General features: G+C 36.5%; 2 protein-coding genes across 2 annotated transcripts; one reads left to right on the plus strand and one right to left on the minus strand.

Moving 5' to 3' along the window:
* Window positions 1–155: 155 nt before the first annotated feature.
* Window positions 156–9,854, minus strand: LOC144449113 (creatine kinase M-type-like). Its single transcript, XM_078139575.1, has 8 exons — window positions 9,730–9,854; window positions 5,568–5,762; window positions 5,006–5,122; window positions 4,500–4,667; window positions 3,750–3,921; window positions 3,008–3,131; window positions 1,380–1,569; window positions 156–955 (listed from the first exon to the last, which is right to left on the minus strand). Exons 2-8 carry the CDS (start codon window positions 5,743–5,745, stop codon window positions 783–785), a joined length of 1,122 nt encoding a protein of 373 aa, XP_077995701.1. The 5' UTR covers window positions 5,746–5,762; window positions 9,730–9,854; the 3' UTR covers window positions 156–782.
* Window positions 9,855–10,043: 189 nt separating this feature from the next.
* On the plus strand, window positions 10,044–22,284 carry LOC144453367 (tRNA (adenine(58)-N(1))-methyltransferase catalytic subunit TRMT61A-like). Its single transcript, XM_078144644.1, has 4 exons — window positions 10,044–10,444; window positions 17,886–18,052; window positions 18,430–18,529; window positions 21,407–22,284. The coding sequence occupies exons 1-4, from the start codon at window positions 10,114–10,116 to the stop codon at window positions 21,859–21,861; spliced, it is 1,053 nt and encodes a 350-aa protein (XP_078000770.1). The 5' UTR covers window positions 10,044–10,113; the 3' UTR covers window positions 21,862–22,284.
* Window positions 22,285–22,410: the final 126 nt, after the last annotated feature.

Here is a 22,410-nt window from a genome sequence, read left to right on the forward strand (position 1 = left end):
TTTCAGAAAGCAAATACGATCTGAGTCAGAGAAAAATGATTATAATATCTTAATATATATGATATCCACATTTCCGGAATATCAATAATATTCATTTACCCATATCCACACCCATATCCAGTGGTTAAGTAGAGATAACACAGAAACACGGTTCATTTCATGGAAATTGTTTTATTTTATTGTTGGGGTTTTGTTCATATGTTTTGATAGTTTCAAGTGATAGTACATTCGATTGTATATACAATAACACAGTGAAAGACTTCAATAAACTACCCTGCATAAAACTCTCCTGTGAAGAATTAACATTCACCGTGTACTATGGCAGTGGTAGATTTAAACGATGGTCCAATTGTTGGTTTGTGTATATACACGAATAGTGAAAGACTTAGAATAGGCTACCCTGCCCATAATTGAAAACAATGTGCATTTGCCGTGATGCAATATCTGACGTTGACTTTGATTCCTTGAACGTGTATCTGCACTATGCACTTTAAAAAACAAAACTCCTATGCCAGACTTAACATTTCTATTCTACAAGCACTAATACCCAACGCATTTTTATTGCTAATTTATGTGACCATGTTTATTTCAGGGATGTCAGCGGTTACCCACAGATAGTGTATATTTCAGTTCACACAGTAGAGAAGTTCAGTATACAGGCAGAAATGAGCACACTTTTCAAAACGGAGTTTAGAATTTATTCATTTATTCGTTCATCCAATACCCCTACACCAAATATGTGTATGAGAGTTTGTTGTTACTATGGAAACATCAATCACACTTTATTTAGGAATGAGGTCGTCGATGGACTTTCCTTGTTCTAATCTCTTTTCCATGTCAATGAGCAGATTGACTCCATCAACCACACACTGTACCTGGCTCACTTCTGAGGAACCCAAACGATCGGCGTTGGAGATATCGAAGATGCCTCCCTCAGCGGCAGTGTCAACACCACCTGTGATTCAAATGTTAAAACGATCTTGTTAAGCATAAGTTGATCATCAATGTTATGTCGATATGGATGCATTTACTTACTCCAAAAGAAAGTTTCTACAAAGAATGTGACATGAGGTTAATTGAGGTCACACAAGACTAGCATAGCTATTTTCTGACGCCCCGCGGTTGCACATTTCCCCCTGGATATATATACCTGTTACATGTATTACAATGTAAGCGTATGTATATTTGCTAATTCGTTGTTTGTTTGTTTGTTGTTGTTGTTTTTTTTTTTTGGGGGGGGGTAATTTTGGAGTAATTTTGCTAATGAATAGTTTTATTCGTTGTACATTTGTATTTTGTTCTTGTCTAGTTCTGATCTTTATTGTCGGGACCCTGTTTTCAAGAGAAGGTAGTTTGTGGTGATAAACTTAACTACGTACCTGTACCACGCTTCTGTAGCTTCATCTTAGTCAGGACTTCTTCAAACTTGGCATGTTTGCTGACAAGTGGAATCTTAACGTGTACACCACCACGTAGACCAGTACCAAGGTTAGATGGGCAAGTCAGAACAAAGCCGAGATGTTCGTTCCACATAAAGGTGTGGCCATCGGCTTTCATCAGTTTTTCGACCTGAAACAAGACACATGAACTTAGAATGAAAGTGTTCGTGGGAATTTACTATCAATTCCATATACCCTGTAGTCAATTCGCAATAACCACAATTGATGAAATCGATCGTGACTTAACGTTTTATCGAATTCTGTGCATCCTTCTTCATTATGAGATTAACTAAGAAATTAACTGAACAAGTCTGCGTGACTGAGACAGCATATATTACCCCAGCTGTGTTGTCGACGCTGAAGCGCCCTGTCACGAGGTTTGTATTTAGATTGTTGTTTTTGTTGTTTTGTTTGTTGTTGTTTTACATTACTATATATGACAACATAATATCATGTGCAATCTACGATTTAAAAAATACATTGTTATAATCATATAAACGAATCATTATCATGATAGAATAATTCTACTATATTAGTCAATAGTCCTAATGAACGTGTACATATTGCAATTGGTGGTCTATCACGGACCAACCTTGCCATTTCCCAGTGAGCTCTAGATATAGACTCTTTCACAGTCCTCGCTAAAAGGGCTTTTTGTATATATGTACCGATATCTACTATATAATTGTACTGTGGGCCCTCATCGACTACCTACCGGTAGGGCAAATCATTTGTTGACGTGTTACTGCAAATTCTCGGGGCGTCGCAATAAGACGGAGTCACAGTAACATGTCAACAAAATGATTAGCCATATGTAGTGGATGAGGGCCCACATTACAAGGATATTCTCGTACAATTATTCGGTAGACATTGGTACATACAAAACAGGTGATAGCGATGCTCCCGAGAGCTGATGAGAGATTCTACTCTAGATATATATATATAACAATCATCAACGAAAGCGGGTTTTGGTTTTGAATAATAAATAAAGCACCATTTGTAGGTTCGTACAAATGTCTTAGACCCCACCCCCCACCCCCCGTCTGCTGGTTAACGTAATTACTCATCCATTACCTCCAAGCCATGTATATGAATCATTGGAGGAAATGAACTGGTTTTTCCTTTATTTCTACAACTTCAATTATAGTTTTCCTGTTTGAGCGACCTTCTAGTAGACATATTAAACAAGGAAAAGACAATCGCAATATGTATTTAATTCTTTTCCTTCTCTGTGTTACATGTAACAATGTAATGTGAAAACGCTGACAAAATTTTAAGTGAAAATTTTCTTGTTTATGTCTGTAGATGGTATGTATTTCAGACCACTGTAGTGCTCTGAGTATGTATGGAGTTCGGGCAATCGTTCTCGCTCGGGCAATCACCATCATGTTGGGATATATGGTGAGGGGGCATTACGGGGGTCATATCGGCGAAAAAATATGTCGACTTAGACAACTAACACAAATTGTACTGTATTGTTTGTTTGTTTGTTTGTTTGTTTGTTTGTTTGTTTGTTTGAGGTGTCGATAACTGGCAATAGATATATAGTCAAGTCTAGACCGACTCACCTCGTTCAAACCACGGCAGAATCGAGTGAATACTTCCTTCATGTTGCCACCTTTTTGCATAGAAATAACACGTGTGTGATCCTCTTCGTTGATCCAGATGAGGAAAGTCTTGTTGTCGTTGTGCCTGGCAACAATGGGTATGGAGAGAGAAAATATCAATGAATGGCAAAATTATGACTTCATACATGTGCACAATATTGGAACAATGAAGGCCGTGAAAATAGAAATTTCGTATCATATAATACGAGTGTAGTTGCTGCTTATAAAACATACAAGACTGAGAATGAGTATATTTTAGCGTTATCATCTGTAAACTAATGTACACTTCTTCTTCTTTTTTTTTGCATTTTGCTATTTCATTGCTCATGTACTTACATACAATGGTCATGTCAAGTTATGTCATCTATCAGACCACAGACAGTGGAGAAGTGTCTTCTCCGCTATATATGATCAGACTAGTTAGAGACATTTATTATCAGATCTGTCATGACTTGTCAATAGATGGTTCGTCCGTTTCCACTCCTAACGCAAGAGATGCCCGCCCCCTAAAATTGTGGTAGCCGTGGTATTCGTCTGATATACAACTCGTGTGTGTGTGTGTGTGTGTGTGTGTGTGTGTGTGTGTGTGTGTGTGTGTGTGTGTGTGTGTGTACACATCATCATTGGTCATTCATCTATCTGTTTTGACATACGCGACACACATGCCCTCAAAGGTACCCCGGGAACTTGATGGTTAACTCACCAGATTCCACGACCATCGGGCCAGTCACGGGCCATTCCAGAAGCAGTCAGTAATGGTGACACGGGTTTGTCAAATAAGAAGTGATCAGCAATGAGTTTTTCTTGATCTTCATCGGTCATTCCCATCAATGGGTAATACTTGCCTTTCAGGTCGCCAGTCAGACCATTCAGAGCTATGAGGGAAATGACAAATGAGAAAATTATGTCTTTAATTTACTGTTCTCAGATCAGATGCTGATCGACTATGAAATACAAGCCATAGCACCAGATTGATCCCTTTATGAGTGAGAAAGGGAGAGAGAGCGAGAGCGAGCGAGCGAGCGAGCGAGCGAGAGAGAGAGAGAGAGAGAGAGAGAGAGAGAGAGAGAGAGAAGAGAGAGAAGAGCAAGTATATATATATATATATATATATATATATATATATATATATATATATATATATATATATAAAGACACACACATGTAGACAGACTGACAGATGGATATATATAGCTAAGTAGATAGACAGACAGACAGGTATACAAGTTTTGCTTGTTTTGAGATGGTGTTTTCACTCAAATGTATCATCTTGCGAGTCATTATGTTACATGTAATGTAATGTAATCGCGGTATTATCTTCTCAAATAGCACACGATGATGTCAGATGTCTTTTTGCAGTAGACGTACGTACGTTGTCGTCTATCAAACACTTCTTATCACTTTTTTTCGACTTCTTTAAACTCTGTTCACTCGAGATATCAAGAAAACTTACCCTTGACACAAACTTTTTCAATGGCACGTCGTTCGCCTCTGGTGTTGAATGGTGGCAGGGTGTACCCACGGATGCTTCTACCAGTACGAACACGGGAGCTAAGTACATATTTCTCGTCGAAATTGCCACCTTTCAAGTTGTCTGGGTTTAAGTCAGTCTTGTGTTTGTCTAGAAGGAAATCAATCAAACAGTTGGGATATTTAAACTGAGTTGGACAGAAAATGGTACACGACGCTGACATGTGTTTCGCACTCAGGTTTCGACATCAATTTATTGTCTTTTAACGTCGATGGTGAAACATACTTTAATGCGAAACCTGGCCGGACGGTATAGCCGTTTTTGTAACCATTTATACGTACATTTGCAGATGTACATGAACATGATATTGAACAACACGCCAAGGTCTGTACTAGAATTGAACTGGAACAGCACAAGTCAGTAATCTACACAGTGTGACCACAGAGGGAACACACGTATGTTGTGAGGCGTGGAAGATATTTACTCACCCGTCTTCTTGTATCCATTGTGTCTGACTTCGATGACAGGGTCGAAGATGTCAGCAAACACATCATAACATTCCTCATCACCAGCAACCATGCCAACAGTCATGATGAAGGGATGACCTACAGATAAATTCGGAGAGAAATACATGATTTATTTAAAAGATATGTGATAATCTTGGTTAATATATAGATTGGAGGTAACTATCAACGAATATTACACGTTGCTATCATGTACCATGACACTAGTACTACATATGCGCAATAGTCATTTTCATTTAAAATTACCGATTCAAGTCAAATACCGAGTCTGGTTGTTGTATTCATTCTTGTTGATTAACAATAAGTTACGCCAATCCCCATCAATCCAAGACACCGAAACACATACACGACGGCATAGGTGAGTTCAATGAACTTAATTTGATTAGCACACAACGTGTAGCACTGTATATAGTACAGCTATCAACGTTTGATAATGAAAAAAAACCCCACAATTTACTCTTCTGACATGTGATAAAAATTAATTCGTCAGTTGATTAGTTGGTGAATTTTCCAATGACCACTGTACCTGGATTGTCCACGCCAGTTTGAATAGCCTGGTCCAAAGTGTAGCCACTGGGGGTGATCTTATCCCTCAGTTTGGCGTAGATTTCTGGAGTCATGCATTTCGCCATGTGGTTGTTGTGTTTTGAGAAGTCAGGATAGTCATCCTCTGGCTTGTACTTCTTTTGATTCAAGTTGGCCATCTTGCGAGCTATACGTCCTAAAAAGATAAAACACCGTTTCAGAAAGACTGCTGTTTAGTTTCACCGCAAAATTGCTCCAAAATACCGAAAACGTAACTGACGTTTAAGTCAAATGACACGTGATATGAAAACTCTCTCTCTTAAATGTCATGTATCGCCCCGTAGTTGCAACAATACAACTTGTCATTTCATGATAATAAATCATATCCTCATTTAATATATATAATCTTTCCTGACCGGTCACCGTGTGTTGTTTTGCATTACTATACAATCGCTCGCCAATGGGGTAGTCGAAAGTATTTCTTCGAGGAGATCGTCTTTTTGGTTCAGTATTTTAATAGGGCGTAAAAAGGGAAACAAGTCCCAAATACAGGCTTTAAGAGATCATGGTTTGCAGTGGCGTCTGTACTTCACAATTTCACCTTTACAAATGATTCACATTAGAGATCACACTAGTAAAAATCTGACAACTTCGGAGCCGACGCCAAATCACGTGTTCATTGATCTGTCTCGGTGGCGTCTATTCACTTGGCTGCAGATCATAGACGTGCTAAGATTGTCGATAAATGTCTAGAATAGTCTAAAATGACCCCTTTCAGTTGGTTCCATCGATGACAGTATTTGCCAAAAGTGAGCAAGGGGATTTTCATGGCTCGTAATCGCAGCATTTTATTTTCCGTAAATTGTAAAATTTCAAATTATAAAAGATCGTTCAAACTGTAATTTGATAACCGTCTTTCGTAATCATCGATTTATTTATTACAATCCGTAAAAATGGTCAATGTCTACTTACACATAAAGGACATTTTAGATTTCTTGTATGCAGACGGATTTTTAGGAAATACGCAATTTTTTACCGTACGACGTGCAAACGACAAAAGCTTTTCACAAAACGTAACGATGAAGCTATTTTCTCCGAAATTCATAAAAACTATGTTTAGGCGTAAGTTAGTGTAAAAGAGGGTTTTGCCGATGTAATCCGTAATCTCCACACTTCCTTTTCCTTGTAAACTGTGTGCGTTACCTGATTTGCCAATTCAATGAACAATTAGATTGAGTGATTATGAAGTGAACCACAGAGTTGCATACATCAGACTGTCTGCATTCTCTAAGCCCTGTATGATTAATACGATTACTGAACCTTTGTACAGACTCGACCTACTGTATTTGTGATCAATTTATTAGATTAGATTGAATGTCCACAGTTATTAGATGAATCTCTGTTACCGATCGCGATCACTTTGGCTTTATTATTTGAAAAATTACATCGCAGATTGCCGTTTTCCTATTATCTGTCCCACGTGCTGACTACGTCATTTACAGAAGAAAGTACAGCTGTAAAACATGGGCCCGCTTCTTCTAAAATTTCACTAAGCCGGGGGGGGGGGGGTGGTGGTTAAACTTTAAGAAAGCATCCTTTCCATCCTCAACAAATATCTCCAAATTCTCAAATTAAAGGGTATATTTTCGCAAAAGTGATCCACCATGTAATAACCTTCGTGAGTTGGCAGGTCTTTTTTAATCTGAGCCATAAACATAAAAAAAATAAACCCTTATCTGAAAAAACTTGGGAGTACAAGAGCACTAGTTTGCATAAACCTGATAAATGACGTTCAACTGTAACCCCTCTCCCCCCCTCCCCGCCCCCCGCATATACATACTTGATGAGAGCAAACTTACTGAATTGACCCAGACATTATGACATAAGTAAAAAAAATTATATCGATTAAAAGCTAAAAATAAACGAGTTCTTTCATTTATCTCAGTAGCGACGAAAGGTATTGTGTGAAATCTGATTTAATTCGTTAATACACAAAGAGTTCCCATTACATTTTATAACCACTTGGCGGCCTCGGATTTCGCTGTCTGTGCGCATGCTTCGAAATGTGAGATTAATCAAATTAATTAGCGTAATATAAATAATGACAAATTCAACTTTTCCTATTCCGCACAATTCTCGTCTTTTTAAAAAAAATGTTATTTTGCATTTATACAATGCGTCAGTTTCTTTTTTCCCCTCTACTCTTTTATCCTCAACAGAGCTCTGATCTTCAAGTTGTTTTCTGTATAAAAATAATAATTATAATGTGCATACTGCCGCAGCGTCTATTGATAAATCTGTAAACAGACGACGTTTTTCACATTCTTATCAGCTGATATATATAGCAACTGACACTACCACAGACACAGTGTCAAGCGATACTATAATTAATTGCTGTTACCGTTTTATATGTAATATATTGTACACTGCGGGCACAATGATCTCTTTGCAAAAAAAAGCCACGTGTAAGCTTATAATATATATCACCGGACATCACCGTAGACGGTACATATGTGTACTGGATTATATATATATATATTTTTAATTCTGGAAAACTTTCCGTTTGATTTGTCACGTACGCGTTGATTTACCTTTGTATTTTTTTTAAAACAGCGACACAATGGTAGTGAGGTAATGTCTGGTTTAGGTGAATAGCCCCAGCTAACCCCTGATATACACACGTACACCTCGTCAATATAGTATTCAAACGTGGCTGCGTTATCTTTTGTATTAAATGGCCATGAAGAGACAACATTTGAATAAAAAAAGGGATGTTTATGATCAATCTACACATACAGAAACATAATAGAATTGATGTTTTAAAAAAAAAAAACTCAGCAATAAATCTATATTGATTGATTGGTGCAGGTTAAAACTGTCAGGGGAAATTTCAATGCCGCGGACCAGACATGTTTGTCAGCTATATACTGACCAATGAACCCATGGTGTAGCAAACGCATATTGCGTATAATATACATGAAACATTTCTATTCCCTAGAAATACGATACTACACATGACATGAAAGTATGTCATGTGCAATGCCATCAATGTGCCGCCCCTACGATGAATTCCATGAATTTATTGCTTGCTCATGCTTGCTGAGGGTGGAATAAGCCAATGACCGCCATGTAATATGTAAGTGATATAAAAACAACCATTGCCATTTTTAAAAATACATATGAAATAGGTTATGGGAGAAAATATATGTATATCCGATTTCGAAGCGAGAATACGAACTTCCTTAATTTAGGCCTCTATTCTAATCACAGTATTATACACTCGCCGCACAGCCATCTTTCATCCGTAAATTTATAGAAGCCTAGATTCCGTGTATTTTCACTGACACAGCAGCCAACACATTCCGAGATTAGTTCACACGGAATCTCTTAAAATAGACATATGTATAGGGAATAGCCTTTCTGTGGTATTCCAGGGTCAAGTGAAGGGGGCCTGGTAATGTAGATTACTGCGATGTGTTGGAATACAAAGCTGTGTTTGTTATCAGGTATATTGCCCTATTTATCTATTGAATATAACGCATTGAGTGACATTTTGCAGTCGAAATATCCAACGGTTTGAAGTTCTTTCAAGCTATGCAGAGGAATCCCAATGCACACGATACTTTGATGAAACAAATAGAGTTTATCTATCTATATTACTGTATCGCATCGATTGCCCTACAACGGAATGGCAATTACAAAGATACATATATTGCACTTGGTCTAACGTGCAAGTGTTTATATACATATTTTACTTTCTACTAGTACTACTAGCAGCTTTGGCAAAATTCTATGCACACTTCACCGTGCATTCCACACCATCGAAGAAAAACGAAACTGGTGTGATGCTTCATGTTTGACATTATTTTGCCATTTTTAAATTTCGGATTTTTTAATCAGCTACTTTTGAATATATATATTCTGTAATAGAACTTAATTAAATATTTGTTGCGGCTATACCCAAATGCCAATTTCCCATGAATTGGTTACTCATTTCAGGGAAATTGCCCTAAGAGTCATCGCAATGGTTTTGTTCACACTGCAAACTGTTAGCTACACATCATACATGTGTATCATTTTGCATCAAAAATGTAAGTTTGAAGTGGACATTAAAACAGAAGTCTCAAACAATTAAACTTATAAGTAAGAATGAATCATCTCACCTCTCTCTGTGCAGTGCAAAATGCAGACTCGACGAAATCCAGTGAACAGCAGGGTAAGCAAATGCGAAATATCACAAGCTTGCCAAATATCAGAACTATGTCTGTGACGTAAAACAATTCTATCAATGCAATTGGTCGGATGCAGCGCATGAATTACATTCTCCAAATATGGTGCCGTATCCGCGTACATTAATTGTGACGAAATGCGATCGAGAACACTACCACCATAATCAATATGTATGTCGTAATGCATAGAACGCCAAACTTTGCGACGCATCTTCCGGCTAACGTAAAAGAGTAAGCGAACATGACCAAGATGGCGCCGTACAGTTGAGTGCACATTTCCCTCCGAAGTTTCAACATTTTCATTTGGTATATATCAAGATGAGTTTTATAAATTATTCAGACAAGATAAAAGAGGAAGACACAGTCATTTTGTACCTTGGAGTTGACGACACTTTAACTCTTAGGGTCAAAGGCGGCAGTACCCATCAGACTAAGTATGGAGCTGTTCGCCACTCAGATTTGATCGGGAGAAAGTATGGAAGTAAAGTCACGTGTGTTGGAGGGAAAGGATGGCTACATGTACTGCACCCTACTCCTGAATTGTGGACCATTACACTACCACATAGAACACAGATTGTGTACAGTATTGATATCAGTATGATTACATTACAACTGGACCTGAAACCAGGAAGTGTGGCATGTGAATCAGGTTAGTCTTTCTACATCATGTACACTAGTACAGTACAACTTCCTATATTTATACGATGTACTGCGGGGGTGGGGATGGTGGGGTGGGGGTGGGGGGTGTTTGTCTTTCCACCTTCATGGTGAGATTATGGAAGTTAATCTTTCCCAGTTCTACCTCCATTGTGAGATATTATGGATGGGGGGGGGGGGACTTCTTTACCAAATCTACAGCGAGACTATGGATGGAGTTAGGGAGGGGTAGCTCTGGATGTACATTGTATATACTACGAGGATCGACACGTCTTCCCTCTATGCTATGGTTCTTCCCAATTTCAAACAACAAGATTTAATTCGCACGTATTTTCGGAATAAAAACCACCCATACCCTTGCTAATGACTATATAAAATACAGAAATGAACTTTTAATCACTAAATTCAACCTACATCTTGTCTATTCTGTCAATTCTTGCCTCATGTTCACTCACGCCACAAAACGGATAACGGTAAGTCATGCAAACAGATTAACTCAATATATGAGCACAGCCTTGTACACGTTTAAGCAGCTGTCTTGTCGCACGTTTTGCGGCTTGACAAGAAGTTTGACAAGAAATGACAGAATAGACAAGACGTAGGTTGCATTTAATGATCTACAGTTGTTTTCTGTACTTTTTATAGTCATTAGCAAGCGTATGGGTTGGTTTTATTCCGAAAATCCATGCACATGAAATTTGTTCACAATCCCGCTATGAGATAGGGAAGAAGCATAGCGGAAAGGGAAGATGTGTCAATCCTTGTAGCATATACATCCAGAGCTAGGGGAGGGGGTGTCTTTCCTACCTCCATGATGATTCAATGCATGGAAGGGGGCATCTTTCCTACCTCCATGGTGAGACAGTTGAATCTTGATGTTTTTATATACACCACTAATACAGTCATGTCGTGTGAATAAAAATTCTTGAATAAAAATGAATAATAAATGTACATTTGTATATTTAAGGGGAATGCCACTCTAGGAAATTAAGGCATTTTTTATAAACTTGGGGTTCAGGAGAGTAATATTGTTGTGCCATTGCCCCACAAAACACTGAAATGAAATGTGTTCCTCTTTCATAGTTCAGTGCTTTACTTACATTTATTATTACCTTCAAATAAAACTGCTACATACAATGTATGTACTGCTGTGTATGCATAATCAGTTCTGCTGACTCTCGACAATGCAAGGAATGAACAATGAATGAGGAACAATAGTCAACTTATTTTTTATCTCAACAATCACACATGATAATGTAAGTGATGTAAAGCCATAAAATAACTCTGCAAAACCCAAAATGTACAAAAATGCCTTTATTTCCTTGAGTAGCATTCCACTTTATAGCCACAGGGACACATACAGGTAGTCTCAAACCCACTAATCATCTTTCTTGCTGGGATATGTAACCATGGCACCAGATCTGGTGTTGATCTAAATCTTCCCATTGTGACAAGGACCATTCTATTTTTACGAGGGAGTGCTCTTCCATTTTATAGGGTGACAAAAATGAATGCAAAGTGTGAATGATTACAATAGGGTTTGGGTTGTCGACAGCCGAGTGGTTAGCTCATACACCTCTTACCTCTGCAGCCTGGGTTTGAACCCACCAGGTGTCGGCTGGGTTTGATTTAAAATTTAACCAGTTCTGTATGCAAGAAGGGTGATGCTCAGTTTGACCCTGCCGAACAATGCAGGATTTCCCCAGGTACTCCAGTTTCCTCCTGCTTCTTGAACACTAGGGCCCAAGGTGCTGCTCTTGTGGTGACAATTCAACAAATTAGCATTCCATATCCGACAGAGGATGTGATTTCTAGCGTATATTGCCCTACTTGAAGCATAGATGTTGGAGTGAAGGAACCCAAATCAAATTTGATTTTGGAACTCTGGTAAGGTTTATTTGATTTCCAGCTGAACATTCCTTGGATTTTTGAGACAAAAATCTCAAGGCCCCCTTTTAGTTGCGGCCACTAATAAGATAAAATTTTGTGTGCTCTTCAGGAGGTTGACATTGTAGCTTGCATTGTCATGAATGATATATTGAGCAAATGGCCAATTTTAGCTTGTAGCACCTGTTTTCTCTGCTAACTGGTATGAAGTTAGGTTATACAACAGTACCCCAGTCTTTAGGTGTTCACATTCAGATATTCAGGCTTATAATCAAGTACATGTATATTCACTGTTAAGAGCTAGAGGAACGTACAGGCCAGTCCTTACAATGTTTCTGTGTAAATTTTGTTTCATGTGAAAAATTACATATTTCATAGCACATGTTCAATTGTCACTGGCAAATATGAGATCTCTATAGCATAGGGTCATGTAATATTTTCATGCACCCAAAATTGGTCATTGCCAGCAGGATTGGAGAGAGAATCACATGGGTAAATCTTTTGATGTTATATTATATGTAGATTTTATCACCATTCCAAGGCACAAATCATGATAAATATGATACTAAATGAGTTTTATGTACATGTATGTATTTAATATTTAGATAAGTATAATGTCTAAAGTTGGCTCATGTCCCTTTAAAGGCCCACTTAAGATCAGGATTAATAATATTGAAATTGAAATTGAAATTGATTTTATTATCAAAAAATAAATAAATTAATGTGAAAAACGATATATGTGATGTTAGTCCAGAACAAAAGAATAATCCTTATCTAATATAACACTAATACCAGTATATACCTGAGATTGAAACCCTGGCCTTTAATGGTCCATGTCAGATTAGATTGAAATACGGATGTAAAAAAAAAGTTGTTTAGCAGAGCTATTGAAAAAATTGGTCCTGACCAGAAGAATGTGATATTTCTACTGATAGGATAGATGGATCTCATGGTGTGTTGGTTTCTTACGTAAAACGGATAATAGTAATCCATGACAGTGGAATTCAAACAATGTGGTTTAAGGGGAATGATTTCTTCCTCAGTGAATGTGCCCGATAAACATATAGGATGATTTACAATTAACTCACCAAATCCACAGATTGAGTACAGAAGTTTGTACTCTACATGCCATACATAGTCTAATTACAATGTAGTAAAGTAACGGTACAAACTTGCACTCTGGGAAGTGGAAACACTTCTGAACTTGAAGTTTGTACCCGTGACCTGTGACCTTTGACAAGCTGAGCCATGTGTTCCAGTTGCAGGAAATAAAATACAAATAGTATGAAATATTTGACTGTAAACACACCTTGTTATCTGCTAATTAGAAAGGAAACGTTTTCGCTTTTATTTTCTGAGAAACATCATAGTATGACAGTGTACACATGTATGACACCACCAGGACATTTCAGTCACAATGCAGCAGTGTGTGACATTACAGGGACATTTCAGTGGGCACAATGTTATGTAGTGTTGGGGTTAAGATAGACCGTTGAAGCCATGAATAGCCTCAAGACTAAATGTTATGATAGTGATGCTTGATTGCAGAATAAACATGCGTAGAGATTGAATAAACATTTTCCAGATTTTGTGCATTCATGTGTATAGGGATTCATTTGAAACCATCAACAGTCATATCCAAATGTTCTCTGTTATCCTACAACACTGTCATTGACAAAAATATTGTTTTCAAATCTTAACCATTGTCAAAATTTCCTATTCCTTCCTTTAAGTAATCGCTATAGATTTCATGTTACTAGCCCAGAGACTTGCCCATCTGACCTGACATACTGGCTTGACAAACACCATATTATTATTTATTAAGCCAATTTTGTGGGCTATCATATTACCAAAATCTCATCATTAGGAGAATTTCAGAGAATTTAATACTACAATGATGTTGTCGATAAAATGGCAGTTTCATGAGAGCATTCTGAGCATGTCACACTTTCCCAAAGCCCTTTCAAACTGGCTAAGCATTTAAGCAGTGCTTTGATGTGTTTGAACACTTGCACACTGTGACCTTTGAGTGTATCAGCTGTCATGTAGCCTAGTAACTAATCTGAGTGCAATCATGTGGATGAGGAAACTCTGTGGAATTCATTGCTCAGATGCACCCCAGAATTAATTAGCTAGATGGCATCAATACTGATATGGTGAAAGTGATAGCTAAACATCAATGTCAACAGTGTCTACACTATCACATATTAATTTTTGTGACGACAAACAAGCTGCTAGATATGGCAAAAACATTTAACAAAAGCTGAAGCAAATTTCATGAAACTATCATGTTTTTTAACTACTATAAATGTCAGAAATTGATTGCATGTACTGCCAGTCATTTTGAAGGTCTATGGAATGTGTGGAATGCAAACCTACAACCCTGTATTTTGCCAAAATATGACTATATAACTAGTTTAATATTGACTCTGTTGGTTCCATTCATGTTACATCAACTATTTATGAAGAGTGCAAGTCTGTAAAAAACCAAGTGATTTAGTGTACTGTTTGCTATTAGCTCAGCTGAGTTAAAAAAGTTCAGTACAATGAGGGAGAACTAGTACCCGTATGATTGATTTTATTTTGATGAGCCAACCTTCAACCTTCAGAATGTCATTTCATTTAACTGCTCAATAATGGGTCGTAATTTTTTTAAAGGGAAATTGTGAAAGAAGTTTCACTGTGACAACAATTATTTGTTGGTAACTGCTACATTTTATCATCTGGTTCAACAAAAATCTCACTAACACTGCTACATTTTATCATCTGGCTCAATGAAATTCTTACCAACAGTTCTGCATGCAGTTCATCATCTTGCCCAACTAAAAACTTTCCCACAGAGGTATTTGTCAATAGTGCGGGGGCATATGGCAGATTTTTGGGTTTCGTGTGAAATTCAGGTTAATTTTTGCCAACATATATCATTGTGTTCCCCATCATCTGAGCAATTAAAAAATATAAGTTGGCAATTTTTATTTCAATATTAAGGGTAATTTTTGCAGCAATTTCATAAATTATGTAAAATCATGGTTTTTCTGTATATTGATGGCAAATTAAAATATGTGAACTGTACGATTGCTTTATATCTGTATAAATGTACTTATGGGCATCCTGTAGACTATAAACTTGTAGACTGTTGTATAATTTTGCATTTTATTCACAATATTAAATTCTGGCTTCTTTATTTTGATATTATTTGCATATTATGTATGATGCTTCCGATTTATTTGATTTCCTGTGTTGTTTTATGTTGCTGATTGCTATTCTTTCAAAAATGTATGCCAACCATGAATTATTTCAGTTACTATGAATACTCTGGTTGGTTTAGGGAGCCTTCAGTATTTACAGGGGGGGGGGGGGGGGGGGGGGCGGAGGAAATCACACATGGTCTGTTAAGAAAACATGACCCTCCCCCATTCTCCATTCGTAAAAAGTGACCCTCCCCTTTGTCCCATTGTGTAAAACATGACCCTCCCCATGACAACTGCATATACTGATCGTTAATCAATATTCCCATTATATGTATACATACAACGTAAATGATTTTGACTCTGTATTAGAAAGCAATATTTGGATATACTACCGGTACCATTGCAGGAGTTATATAGAAACGCCTGTGATCAGAAATCTCTTGAACGGATTTTGAAATCCACACAACAGAAATCGCTTTTTATCAAGTGTACATACACACATTAATATATTCCTTTCCAGATTTGGCATCTGGTTTTAATACGTATCTACACATGTAGTGTTGAATCATTGACAGGTACATTCTACACAGGATATAGAGTCCAAGTTTAGGTCGACACAAAATTTGAAATTTTACATCTCAATATTAGCATACAAGTTACATAAATTGGACCTCTTGCAAATATTAGATAGAAAAGAAACATCACTCAGTAAAACATCTTTAGAAACCTTCAGAATGTTTTACCCCCACTTTTGACCAATTGGGATACTTTCTAAAGCAATGGAAAAAGTCAATATGGCAGCTACTTTAGAACGTTTTTGTTATTTGTTCTGAATGCAGTTCTCCCTCGGCCCTCTATGTTCTGTAGAAATATCATGTTAAAAAGTAAATGAATCATTGTTAAAGGCATTTCATGAGTGCTCATCAATTTCCCACTTTGCAATGGTGTCAAAATTCTTCAGATACTGAATTTATCATCTTTATTTGATACTACATTGTCCTTTATCCTGTTTTATTTTAGAATTTCGATGAAATAACGTAATCAAATGTAACAGCGGAGAACACGTCTATTCATGTTGTTCCCTTGAATTGACATGTCACTCCAACCAAATAGCTATACTAGTAGAAACGTAGACAATGCATACGACATAATGGTGTGAGTGAGAGACTAGACAGTAGTTTTGAATAAAAATAATTGGGTCTATTCACTTGAATACATAACTTTGTATAGTAACCATTCAATTGATGCTATGCTATTGATCAAAAATATGTTTATATCAGATGTAAACTGAATGTCTTCAGTAAAGGCAAAACTTTAGATTGCTGTTCCTTCACGCCTTGTCGAAAGAAAAATTCTGCGCTACCAAACATGATATTGCTTTGGAACTTATTGTTCTTCTGTTCTGTTAAAGTTGAGTTTGGTGTATTTTTAACCAGCTGTAACTTTCACTAGAGTCGACCATTTTAGTTCACTATACGAAAAGTCATATTTGACCATGTCTTTCCACATGTGTACACTGTCATACTATGACGTTTCTCAGAAAATAAAATCTTTAGCAGAGGGTGTGTAAATGTGGTGAGTATGAGACGAAGTTACACCTTTGACTTAATTCACCCCCAGTGACCTCTCCCCTGAGGGGGCTGTGGACAGTCAAAAGTGTCATTTTGTCTCATACTACCCCTTGACAGAGATGGTAGTTAGGTGGGTCACAGGTAGGATTAAGGTTGGGTAAAGGTGGGTAAATTTGACTTTTCGTATAGTAAACCTCAACTGAATCTCTTCTTTTGTGCCAGTAAAATCAATTTAATACTAGACAATAATTTTGAAAAAAAATAATCAGGTCTACCACTCAAGTAGTTGTTTTGTCAACTATTTTGTCCTTGTTACCAAATCTATTCATTGACAAATAAAACCTACCTAAGAGTACCCATTCATTCTCATTCAGGCTACCAGCCTACCATCCACATATCACCACCACATGGTCTAGGTTAGTGTAATCTGTTCACCTTATGAGATTCGCCAAGTTTTATTACAAAAGGGCGATGGATATATTCATTTGTTTCAAAGATGGTAGACTGTAATTTGCTAGTTAAATTTCAGTAATTGTACGTGTATTATAGTAGTTTTAGTGGAGATTCGACTAACCCTGGGCTTTGCATCACCGTTTCATAGCTGACCCCCATGGGCTACCTGTTCCGAATATATGCATGAACCGTTTACTGTTTTGATACTGAGAGGTATGACATGCAAAAATATACATGTACAAGTATACAATGATATTTTCTCTATTTTATCGATTAAGTAATATATGTTACTAGATATTGGTATAAATATTTTGATCTGGGTTTTCAATAGGCACTGGAAGTGGATCTCTATCCCATGCTCTGATTCGAACAATAGCTCCAAATGGTCACCTCTATTCCTTTGATTATCACAATCAACGAGTTGAAAAAGCAAGAGAAGAGTTTGATATCCATGGAGTTGGAGACTTAGTCACTGTAGAATGCAGGGATGTGTGCAAGGTAATACATATAGAGTAGTAGACATAATAGTCTTAATAGAATGAAAGATATGTGCAATGTATAAATGTAACTTTTACACTAGGTGACAGTTCATGGTATTATATACTCAGTACGTGAATATTTCATATCTATATTTGCAATGTTGAATTATGGTCCCAACATTGATTGCAATGAAAACAAATGTAAATCTTCCTAGGCAGAACATTTATATGCAGTCATAGCAAAGAAATATTTCTAAAAAAGTGGAAAATATGGCTGTGATTAATTTCTGCTCATCACTCATACATAAAATATTAACAGCATACAACTATTGATACATATATTCAAGTGGTGATGTTGTCTATGTACATGTATTTTCTTCATCTATCATTTCACAGGATGGTTTTGGTCTAGATCACATAGCTGATGCAGTCTTCCTTGATTTACCTTGTCCTTATGATGTCATAGAAACAGCCAAACAAGCACTCAAAGCACCAGGTGAGAGTTCAATCTGATGTGACATGCAGTGTGCCCTCTATAAATGATAGCCAAATTGTGTTGCTGCGAGTCAAAATGAGAAAACTGGCATTTCTTGATCTTGTGAGTCACCACATACATGTAGTAAAAGATAGGGGAACACGAAATTTTGATAGAGACACTAGAAATTGTGTGCATCAGTCAGTGGCTTAGAGGACACACTGTGTGACATGCAATATAGAGTCTAAAGTTACAGTTCTGTATGTATTATTTCATACATGTCCATATGTAGTGTTACACCAGATGGGGTATAGCTATCTACAAATGAATGTCATTCCATATACATGTAGCACCCTACTCACGTATTGGCATCAATGAAATGAAATAGTACCATTTTACAGGATTCATGCTAAAATTTTATAGTTAGATTTAACCACATTACGTGTCTAGATGGGAAATAATATGCAAATTAGGTCTTTAAAATTTTATTTTCTGTGTGATGTTTGTGAGATGAAGATGTATTAGGGGCAAGATCAATAGTTCAATGTAGGATAAAAAATTAAATTCTTTTAGTTAGACCTCAGACCCCCCTCCTCTTCTAACTTAATTGGCCAAAATTGAAAATTGGTTCAGACAGCACAATCAATTTCAAATCAGTATGTAGTAGTATGTAATGCTATGAATATAAACCAGTATGTTGTAGTATGTAGTGCTATGGATACAAAGCCAGTATGCAGTGAGGGAAAAAAAGCTCTTTTATTGACACTTCACTGTATTTTAGTACCATGCATTTACAGTGGCGAAAATTCTTTCATTTCTCAATTTGATGACATATTTTTTGATATATTGTATTTAGAGTACAAAACAAATTCCATTAGAAGTAAAATCATTTAAATGGGATGAGTGATAATTAAAATGGTCCACCACTACCCCGAAAGTAAAAGAATTTAAGTTTTTTATCTAACATTGAACTATTGATCTTCCTCCTTAGGGATGTCAAGATAAAAAAGAACGTTCAAGATAGTATAACCTGATTGATTGTGGGTCAAATAATCCGATAGTTTGATTGAAAAAAGCTAATTGGTTAGATAGTTCTGTGTAATACCTGTTTTTGATGTTGATGGAAATGCCTATATTATTCAAGACAAACTTCTACCTGATTGATGATATGCAATGTGGAAGTAAAGATGGGATTTTGGTCAAAACACAATGCTGATTCTTTGATAGTCAGTCTGTTAACATGGACACACATTTGGTTTAATGAGTTCAAAGTGTACCTAACAGATAAAAACATGTGGTCAGTGTAGTACCCTTGAGTGCAATCATAGTCGGTGGAGAAAACATCTACATTGCAATCACCCCACATTCTTATCTTTAATTGTAAAGTAGATATTATGTTTTCGTTCATATTTATGTACTGAAAAGTAAGTCGTAAAACCAAGCATTTAATGTACAGTATAAGCACATCGTATAGAGAGTTTATAGTACATACCAATCATTCCATATGCCTACAGCACTTGTGTTCTATCTAGTCTGATCTAGATGTATTATGTTGTGTTGTACAGACCATTTAGACTGAAAGCAAAAAAAAAAATCTTTGAGCAAAAACATTAGAAATCAGCAACTCTGTATCATTTATTAAGTGTTTATAAAATGTTCAGACAAGAAACAACTGTAAAACTGTGTATGTACATCATGTACATCCATTAAAGTACAGCTATGTTCACAGCGGGCTTTCTTGGGAAGTGAATGTAAAGGGTCCAACTGATAAAGCATATCCAATCGTATTTTCTTATTGTGGTCTTTAAAAATACAAACAACAGTCATCATTTTCCAGTGTTTTCTTAGAAAAATCTGTACATAACATAACTACTGTACACCTGTATTGACAGTGATTAGTTGCATTGATTTACATTGTAACTCCACTAAAGAGTAAGTTGGTACAATGAGTGAATTTTTTTCGCAACCTCCACACTGTACCTTTTTTTTTCTACTTGTTTTGGGTGTTCCAAATGGTGCCAAGTATTACTTTTGCACTTATGTTGCTGTAATTTATCTCTCTTTAAATAATTTTTTTTTTTAAAGGGAAAAGATATTTTAAAACTCTTGGTACAATGAATGGCAATGCTATGTAGACAGTAAGACTGACTGAGGAACACTGAGTCAGAGACATATATGTTGTAAAGTCATAATCATCAATGGATCTTGAATCTTTGTGTACTCTAGCCCATTTTTTTTACAACAAGTGTGATATGACATAAAGGTTAGGGACGTTAGAGTATATGCCACCATAGACTGTCTGTGGTGCTGCATTGATAAAATGATTATTAGAAGCTTTATCCAGTCCAAAGCAGACAATTATGATAACATTATGGCAGTTAGGGATGTTAGAGTACGCACTACAGTGATAAAATGATTGCTAGATACTTTATCCAATACAGAGTTGTTATCATATATAAAGCTTGGCGGCCCAGTGTCCTCCAGGTGTGCCTTGTAGACCAAAGGTAAGATGGCATTGATTTAGAGAGTACAAATCTCACACCATCCCAGATGTAAGTCATATCAAATAAAGACTAATTCTGCTGACAATGGTTTACTTGGTGAACTGACAGTACACAATATTTTGGTTACCAACTCTGCAACCATTTTCACATAAGTAGTGTTAGGGTGCCCTGATGTGTTGATAGCACCCCTAGTGGCCAAGATATACAATCTTTTGTCTTTCTGCTCGCTAATATATGGAGTATTGCATATACAAATTATACTTAGACATTAACTTCCACTGACCATTCATACATTGACATCAGCTTTGAAAGTCTCAACATAATTTGATAAAATATGATAATTTTATGAAATGATATGAAATTTTGAAGTCAACCGTGTTTATGTTTGTTGTAGGTGGCAGACTATGTTCTTTCTCACCATGTATTGAACAAGTGCAAAAAACCTGTGACAAGATGAGAAGTTGTGGTTTTGTGGAAATCACAACTATTGAGTGCATAGCCAGGAATTATGACGTGAAAACGATACAGTTACCTACAGTGGACATGGGACCAGAAGAAACTACAGTAGGAACACAGCCTGATGGGAAAACAGATAAAACAGTAGTAGAAGACACTAACCATGAAACTGAGTCAGGTGAAAAGATAGCAGCTAAAAGAAAATACAATGAAGAAAGTGACAGTGTTACACAAAGTAGTGATTCAACTTGTAAAACCAAAAAAATAGATTCCGATCACGAGGTCAAAGGTCGGAAATTACCTCCTGGATTTACTGCTAGATGTGGAATACTACCCAAGGAAACAACAGGCCATACAGGATTCCTTACATTTGCATCTCTGTACACTTTGTAAGTTGTAAGTTGTAAGAAATGTTAAAGACTGGTAGTATAAGTATGTATGATTTAGATTATGCCAGGGAAAGTATAGGGTATAACAGACCACACAGTGTGTGAACAGTACCAGTTGCAAAGGTTTTAGAAGCCAAACAACCCAAAAGAAAAAGGTATATGATAAACTTTTGATGATTATTTATACATATAAGGTAAATATAGAAAGAGAATCTTTGTAAGGAGAAGAAAACAATGTATAGTGATACTTTAATTTGCCAAACTCTGAAAAAAATCATGATGTTTTCTTTTGAGATGAATCAGAATAGAACCCCAGTAATTCATCTGGAATTTTTTAAACACTATTAAAGTAACAGAGACAGGTTTTTGTAAAAGATTAAAAAAAAGGAAACTGGTATGGTAACTATATATGATACAGTTCTCATGTGTGACAGTGATTTTGTGTCTTTACTTCACAAGGAATAAAACACATGAAGCTAACATTTTGTTTCCATTTGTAATTATTGTATTGTCAAATCAGAGTGTCAAATGTGCAGCTGTCATGTTTGACGAA

The sequence above is a fragment of the Glandiceps talaboti genome, chromosome 2 (assembly GCF_964340395.1).
Source record: "Glandiceps talaboti chromosome 2, keGlaTala1.1, whole genome shotgun sequence".
NCBI lineage: Eukaryota > Metazoa > Hemichordata > Enteropneusta > Spengelidae > Glandiceps > Glandiceps talaboti.